Source organism: Fukomys damarensis, unplaced genomic scaffold (assembly GCF_012274545.1).
Source record: "Fukomys damarensis isolate Sample0158 unplaced genomic scaffold, DMR_v1.0_HiC HiC_scaffold_1, whole genome shotgun sequence".
Lineage (NCBI taxonomy): Eukaryota > Metazoa > Chordata > Mammalia > Rodentia > Bathyergidae > Fukomys > Fukomys damarensis.
The window spans coordinates 45,995,534-46,003,753 of NW_022900913.1; the positions used below are offsets into that span (position 1 = coordinate 45,995,534).

Genomic DNA, 8,220 nt, shown 5'->3' on the forward strand with positions numbered 1-8,220 from the left:
CAAATAAAAATTAAAACTGAATTATCATTACTGAACTTATAATAGCCTCGATTCCATTAAGCTTAAGAGCTCATTTTAGTTTGCATAAGAAACATGAAATTGTGAATCACAGAATCCTGAATTCTTTTAGACTTAAATTCTACACTTGATTTAGCAGTCACCGTTCTGTTTATGAATTTGCCTAGAATTGATTTTACCTCTGTAGTTTACTACCTTGAGGAATGTCATGTAGTTGTAAATGCTCAGTACATATAGGATACTTAGGATCCTTTAGGATCCACCCACAGATACATCTTGTTAAAATAAAGGCAGTGAGCTCTACTAAATGACATATATAAAATAAATGAAAAAATAAGATTTTTATTTCTGGAGAGCCATACTTGAGATCTCAGAGACCTAATCAAAATATAAGCTTGGGCCAGGCATGGTGGTGCACTCCTATAATCCCAGCACCGAGTAGGCTGAGGCAGGGGAATCACCACAAGTTTGAGGACAACCTGAACTTCATAGCAAGACTGTTTCAAAACCAAACCAAACAAACAAACAAACAAACAAAAAACATAAGCTTGGATAAAACATGTGAATGCAAAGAAAACTTCACTAATAAAAGAAATTATAAAGACCTTGATGATAACATGGGACAATAGCTATCATGGTACAACCGTGGCTGAAGTTTGAAGAGACAAATTAAGATTTAGGACACAATCCCTCAGAAAAATCTGAAAGGACAGTAAAGAGAGAAATGAAATAACTAGAGAGTTCCATCAGAATGAAAGTTACTTTGCAGAAGAAAACAGGGAAGAGTTCTCAAAGTAGAATGCAGTTTCACTGATAATTGGGACTCAGTTGGTTGTATACTGAAGAAAAATGTGGACAGATGTCATTGATTATATACAAAAGTTCTTGTAAAGAACTCATGTTTCCTGGAATACATAAATAAGGTTTTGATTTTATTTTAATACAGAGTGTTTCAGATACAATAGTCTTTGACATACAATAGGTGTTCAGTGTTCACTAAATGAATGGATATTCACAAGTTTTTATGCTCTGAATAAAATGAGGAAATCCTTAGATAAGTATTAACAATGGATTCTTAAAACATGTGTGTTAGAATTTTATAATTGCCTTAAAAATGCACTACAGAAAAAGTTGTTTTAATAAGTATTTATACTTAAACAATTAAATGATCAAATCACCATATGTACTGCACATACTGTATGATCAAAAAAAGTCCCTAAGTGATAATTGCAGTATTCTAGCAGTCCTGCTAATACCAGGTTAAACATTTTATCTTGCCACCTCTTTACAAGGTAATACACTTTACCGTAGGGGCAAGAAAGGAACTAGTCGCTAAGTAATATAAAAGGAAGTATAATTTATAGTATAATTGAATTATGAATTGAGAGTAAGATATTCTTAAATCTTGGATTGCAAGGGAAATTTGTAAATGCTTAATACACTAGTGTTTCTACTGCCAAAATCCTATTAGCTTATTAATTGCATTCTGTGTACTACATCTGCAAATGATTGCTATGTAGTTTGTTTTTAAGCATTAGCATAAGAAATTTATATTAATTTTAATTTTGTTTTAATTTTAAAATACCTGTATTATATTAGTAGCAAAAGAAAACCAGCCCAGAATCCTTGTAGGAAATGCTTTATTTTAAAGTAGAATGATGGTATCTGCTCATCGTGTACTAGTGCATGTGCTATCAAAGTGATTTTGTGAAGTGGGAATGAAGTTTGTAATAATTCATCCATACTCCTTTCCTCCAGACCAGTGTGTGTGTAGGATGACTGATGGCACTGTTAGGTGGTGTTGGAACAGACTTAAATGTCCTGCATAAAAAAATGAACTATATGCTGCTACCTGTCTCATAAGGTCCTGAGTTCGATCCCTGATACTGCCAAAAAAAAAACTATAATCTTAGCCTAATTAAGATTTGTCTTTCTAAACAACTTTTTAAAAAATATCTAGCTTTGAGGCCAGACACATGCTAAATAGAATTAAAATATTAAATATTAGCTTTTCCAACATATTTCATCTGAAAAATTGCTACATTGGGACATTTAAAGTTTATTATGAAAAAGGCCTTTTTTCAAGAAAGACTTCAAGCATTTTTTAAAATTTTGTCTAAAAATAAAAATATTCATGTTAATTAAAGAATATCAGTAGCTAAGGTTGTAGCTCAGTGGTAGAACACTGCCCAGCCTACTCAAAGGGAGAGGGAGAGGGAAAGAGGAGGGAAGGAATATAGGGTGAGGGAGAGAAAGAAGGAAGAAATGAAAGACACATACACCCTCAAATACTTTCTTGAACGAAATACTTCCTGGTGTTCTCTGCCTGTCATTCAAACATAAAGCATAGTTTTCATTTTTCTATAATGGGCTTACCATTACACAAACTAAAAATGCCAAAAATGTTGCTGGCTTCTGGGTTTAATCTAGCCAATTAGCAAAGTCTTAGACATCTGAAAAACCAACAAAACTGGAGAAAGTAATCCTTTTTTATTCCAACTTTTACTAACAGATTTCTGTCACTTATTTCTTGATGTAATTAATCCTGAATCAGTAGAACTAATTAATTTTTTAAAATGCTATCTCAATAAATATTTAAATATAACCTGCATTTATTTAGACCAGGCTTTTTACCTGTGTTTATGTTCTTGAGTGGAGGGATGGGGTAATAAAGGAGTCTATGGCAGTCAAATTAAGACTCCAAGAAATCCTGCAGGAAAGAAACTTGGATCCAAGTTATACTTGTTTCCAAAAATGTTGGTATCTGACCATAGAATCTTTTAGTATTTTTGAGAAATGCAGAACTTCTCTCTAAATATTTATTCCAGGTATGTTATAGTGATCCTATCACCCAATGCAAATATAAAAGCAGTCATTCCTGAATAAGATCAATTTCCTGATTTAGAACGAGGTAAGAGTTAAAGTGCCCTTTGCCACTTCACTTCATGTGTAAGGAAGGGGTGAGGCACTGTTAATTATTTCAGCATTGGTGTCCAGCTCACAGCTTCCTAAGCTTATTTTCAGTTAGCTTCTCACTGTAAAGAAATGTTGTTTTTTAATATGCCCTTACAACATACCTGATGTAGTAGTAGTGTCATGCTGAAGTTTCACATGGACACTGTGGGTCAAAATGTTACACACAAACTTCTATTTTTTGGAAAATGTTTGCTACAGGGATCTTGGAATAGCTTCTTTTTAAATCCAAAACCAGCCATAAAAATGTAACTGTAGTTAGTTCTTAGAACTTATGCATACTTAAGTAGGTAGGCATTTTTTTTTTTGACAGAAGTATTCTGGATAATAAATGGGATTCTTTCAGTAGTACTGCCGTTACAGTAGAGATGGATTTTTCTGAAGAATTTGAAATCTCATAGCATTTTATACTATATCCTCACATACACAAAAAATAGAATTATAAAACTTAATTTCATGTGTATAAGCTCAAAAAATCTGAGAAAAGCTAAAGAGCTTATGTCAAGAAAATACAAAATTGGCATGTGTTAAGAATTTTAACAGAAAGTATAGACTTTTACAATACCCTTAGGTTATCACAACCAATTTTTATTGGTTCTGCTTTAGTAACTAAATTATAACGATCTTTTGCTGCACTTTTACCGTAAAATGTGGTAATAAGTAAAACATACATAAACTCTTTTCATGAATAACGTGACTACACTGAAACATATTTCAGATATCTCTTAATCCAGTTTTTCTTAAAATGAGCTCTGCAGACCCATGGGGTCCAGTACTTTTATATAAGCAAGTTTTAATTTAAATATTATGAGAGCATATTCTAGATCACCTTCAATGTCGAGAGTTGCAGTACGTTGACTGCACTACCATCAAGAACTCGGAATCTAAAAATAGCAAGTGTTGTTCAAACTAATCCATAAACATTCCCAGGAGGCCTTAAGTTCTCAAGTTTGAGAAACACTGTGCCAAACTTCTAGAATTGTGGTTGGCTACAATTGAGACTCACAACCTTTTGAAAAGTCTAATTTATACAACACATTTAACTTAAATTTCTCTCTCCCAAAAAAGCTATCAACTCAAGACCTTTTTAAAAAAGTATCAAATTTATTTCATACCTAGTTTCATTTTTAAATTAGAGCTGTTGGACAATCTAACTTAAAATTCATCATGAGAGGTGAAAACATTAAGCTATTAAATACTACAGTAAATACAATTACTGGACCATGCATTTAGAAAAGCCATATTTAATAGTAAAGAGTTCTGGTTTTACTACTTAAACAAATGATGTAATTTATCCTGTTGTGCAATTACTACTATTTCCAACCAAATTTTTCCAAATTTTGGGCCTTTTCCACTTACAAAGTATGAATTAAATGTTAACTCTTTAAGAAAAACTGAAGTTTTAATTTTTACCTCGAACTGTGGACAAAAAAGTACAGGACATCATTACCACGTAAGTTAAAACAAATGGAATAAAAATAAGTGTTATCTGTATAATAAGCAAATTATGTGATAAGATATTTTAACTATTTCACAGTTTTAGTACAAGAAAAAACTGCTTCCAAGGTACTGCAATGTTTGGCATTTTTTACTGCAAGTTTTAAATCAGTATTACTCAACTCATCACTATGAAAGTGGCAGTGTTTCTAGGTACAAAAATCATAATATCTAGTTGGTGGTACTATACATGATCAAAATAACACAAGTCTTTTAAAAATTAGTTTTTTAAAAATAAAGAATGCCTTGATAATTGCCAGGTGTCGCAAAGGCTAAAATGAGAAAAATACATAATAGATGTACTTGTTAATACTATTTCTTTGAAAAAGCCAGAAATGATTCCCAGAAATAAGCAATACTGATAAAAGATGTGATTAATATACTGTATCTCTTTTAAGCCCAAGCAAACTATCAATTCAAAGAGGGCAAGTTTGACTTTAACATTTTTAATATCCTTTGTCGAAAACAGGACCCTGTTTTAAATCACTATTTCAGTAGTGTTCATAATGTAAAGTCATTTGTTTCCATGGGTTATTTTTATTTCAGAGCATAGTATAAAATGGCAAATGACTAAGTCAATGCTAAAGGTTGATTGTTCCTTCTCTGAAATACCTGGAACCAGAAATGTTTTAGATGTTTTCAGATTTTGGAATACTTGCATATACATGAGACATCTTGAGGAAATTCATTTGTTTTATATAGGCTGGAAAAAATTTTATACATTTTTAGTACATCTGTATTTTGACTGAGACCCACGAGAGATCAGCTGGGGAATTTTCCACTTGTGGCATCACATCTTTGCATAGTTTTGGATTTTGGAGTATTCTGAATTTTAGAGAATTCTGAATTTGGAGCATTAGGAATCACTGATACTCAACCAGGATAATCAAATACTAATTTATAATAACTGCCAATGGCCTAAAAGTTACTACAGTATTGAGGTCACATTCCAGAATGATTCTTCTATATGGACAGTAATAACTTCCATGAAATCCAAAGAAATTTCATGGGGTCCTTCCAAAGCTGCCTAATTTTCCAATTTTTTTTTTTTTTTTTTTTTGTTTGTGGATCCTCTTCAATCTTTTTTCAGTCGTTTAGCTTTTGCAATATTTTCTTGACGTTTTTGTTTCTTCTTTTGCTCCTTCTCCCGGGCTTCAATCATCTTGGCCAATTTCCAGGACAGGACAGCACTTGCTAGGAACAGTGGAGTAAGAGCCAAAATAACTGTCGTAAGGAAACCATATGGGTCCTTTGCAGCCCATTCAACAACATATTCAGCCCAAGCCTTTACATCAAACATCTCTGTAGCAGTCTTAGGAAAATGGGTAGGGAAGAGAGGGAAAACAGAAAAAAATCATATGATTAATCAAATCATGAAAAAGTTACATCATATACCAGTTAACTCAAAATTCCATTATCACTCATTAGTGGTTTTTTTTGTTGTTGTTTTGTTTTGTTTTGTTTTGGTGTGGGGACTCAAACTCAAGTCCTTGCCCTTACGAGGCAATCACCAGAACCACTGAGCTAAATCACAAGCCCCATTAGTGGTTTTTAAAAAAATATTAATTAGTACCATTTTAATAAGGACTAGTATCTCCACTAAGGAAAAAATAATTCAACTAGGAAAACAGAATAGTGACACTTAAAAGATGTAAATTTACGGAAGATAAAAGTAAAAGCCATTTAGACTCTTATAAGGACTATGCATTTTCACAGGCTAATATTATATGCAAGACTGTAGCAGCAGACTTCAAGAACTCTGAATTGCACGGGCTCGTTTCAGGAAACAGCTGAATCCTGTTTGCCATTTGTTGACTGAGTACTAATTAACAAAAGTAAAAATCAAATTTCAAGTTTTAAAAAGGCAAGTCATAGACCATGAGAAATGCTCTCAGAAAAACGGAGGGAGTAGGTGGCTATTTCTAGTACTGAAAGAGAGGGGAAAGGGACCCATGATTCAGTCTGTATTTATATGCCAAGAGGTATAAGCAAAAAGTGATGTTACTTTATGCCCTTTCAGCTTTGAGGACCTGTACTAATATAAACATAATTTTAATAAATGAAGTAGCCATTACAAGAGTCATGAGTTTTGTTTCTTTTTTGAGTTGGGAGGGCCATCTTGCAAAAGAGAATGGTGTGGACTTGAGTGACATTTCCTATTTTGCCCAAAAGGCTTTCTCACCTTTCATGTTTGTGTCGTTCTCCATTCAATATAGAGAATAAGAATACTTTGGTAGGGAATGGCTACAGATACAACCACTTAAAATTTCAGCTGGGATTACCCCCCCCAAAAAAAAAAATCACCTACTTTATGCTTGAGCAGTGATCTCCAACTTTGTCCTGGGTGCCAATAAACTTCAGATGACCCTTATTTGTTGTTGTCTTCTTTAGTTTTAAAGCACTCTTGAGAAGTTAAAATTCTACATAGTGGATGAATGGAAAAGGATAAAAGACCATTTAATTCACAACTTTGAGGATAACTAAGGAATTGTTAAAAGGGAAATTTCTAAATTCAATATATGGAATCTATAAGTGACACGTAATATTGGTTTTAAACCAATTATAAGCTTGTAATACCTATTTCTAATTTGAATTTACCACAATTGCAAGTGTCCTGTAACAAAGTATTAATTATTGAATATTTTACTACATTATTTCAATAATTTATGAAATTCACTGACATATAAAAGACGGTGGCTCACATTACACATCATATACATTACTAGAGCTTGAATTTCCTATCCTAAAAACAGCTGACATTCATTCATATTTATTGGATTAGGTACATCATTACAAAATCAAACAGTCTTACTCTTTGAAGGTTTATCTATTATAAAACTCGTATCCTTAGGAAAATCAGGAGATAACCAAAACAAATTTTATGTTATCTACAATCCCGTCACAAGGAAACTGTCACTTGTTTTTAACTTCATTTTTTCAGTTGCTTCACATAAAAAAATAAAAATAAAGCATTCCCTGCTTTAAACTGAAGGCCCATCGAAATGCCTAAGACGTTAAACATCCTAGCTAGCCCCGACTTCATAAAGCTCCCATCCACAGTTCAAACTAGGTAACGCAGACATCGATCCCTCTTCTCCAGCTCAGTAGGAACTAATGTAAGTTTCAAAAAGAAGCAAAACAACTTTGCAAAAACGTAAAGCGGGAATGAAGGACCTGGTTTGCTGCAGTTTTATCCATTACTACAAGCACTGCAGTCCACACTCCTCACATCTGTTGCTTCGAACCCAGCTTCAGTGCCTCCCACACTCTGGGGAATAAATACTGCTCTTCCGCCCGAAAAGCTCATTTACCCTCCAGTACCCCCCTCCCCCAATCCTAAAGCAGCGCCGCTGGCACTGGACGGTCAGCCACTTCGTCCTTCGTCTGTCCCCACTTCCTACGCCCCCTACCCCACCTCGCTTACTCTTCTTCCCTTCCCCAGAGCGGCCAGCGCAGAAGCCACATTCGTGCCTGCCCCTTGTCCCGTCAGGCTCAGCCCTCGTGGCCGCCGGCCAGGAAAGACTCCCAGAATAGTGGCCCCCGAGAAGCCGGGCCGGGCGGCCACAACTGCGCCTCGGCCGAGCGCAGCGACTGGCAGCCCCCCAACATCGCGCCCCATGGGCTCCGACTCCCACTCCCAACTCACCACACACCGGAAGCAGGAAAGCGGAAGTCGCGGGCCTCTCGCCCCGCCCACGAGCCGGTCCTCTTGAAGAAGGTAGTGAGGAAGTC

At 34.8% G+C, this 8,220-nt stretch overlaps 2 protein-coding genes across 3 annotated transcripts in view; one reads left to right on the forward strand and one right to left on the reverse strand.

Annotated features, from left to right (window-relative positions):
- Positions 1-8,220, forward strand: part of Ndufaf2 (NADH:ubiquinone oxidoreductase complex assembly factor 2) — a 274,128-nt gene that overhangs the window by 188,138 nt on the left and 77,770 nt on the right. The window lies entirely within an intron of this gene.
- Smim15 (small integral membrane protein 15) lies at positions 3,606-8,207 on the reverse strand. Of its 2 annotated transcripts, none has more exons than XM_010626935.2 (3): positions 8,135-8,207; positions 6,797-6,908; positions 3,606-5,800 (listed from the first exon to the last, which is right to left on the reverse strand). In XM_010626935.2, the coding sequence occupies exon 3, from the start codon at positions 5,786-5,788 to the stop codon at positions 5,564-5,566; it is 225 nt and encodes a 74-aa protein (XP_010625237.1). In that variant the 5' UTR covers positions 5,789-5,800; positions 6,797-6,908; positions 8,135-8,207; the 3' UTR covers positions 3,606-5,563. The 2 variants fall into 2 exon arrangements, with proteins under 2 accessions (XP_010625237.1, XP_010625235.1); XM_010626933.2 differs by lacking the exon at positions 8,135-8,207 and adding an exon at positions 7,913-8,128.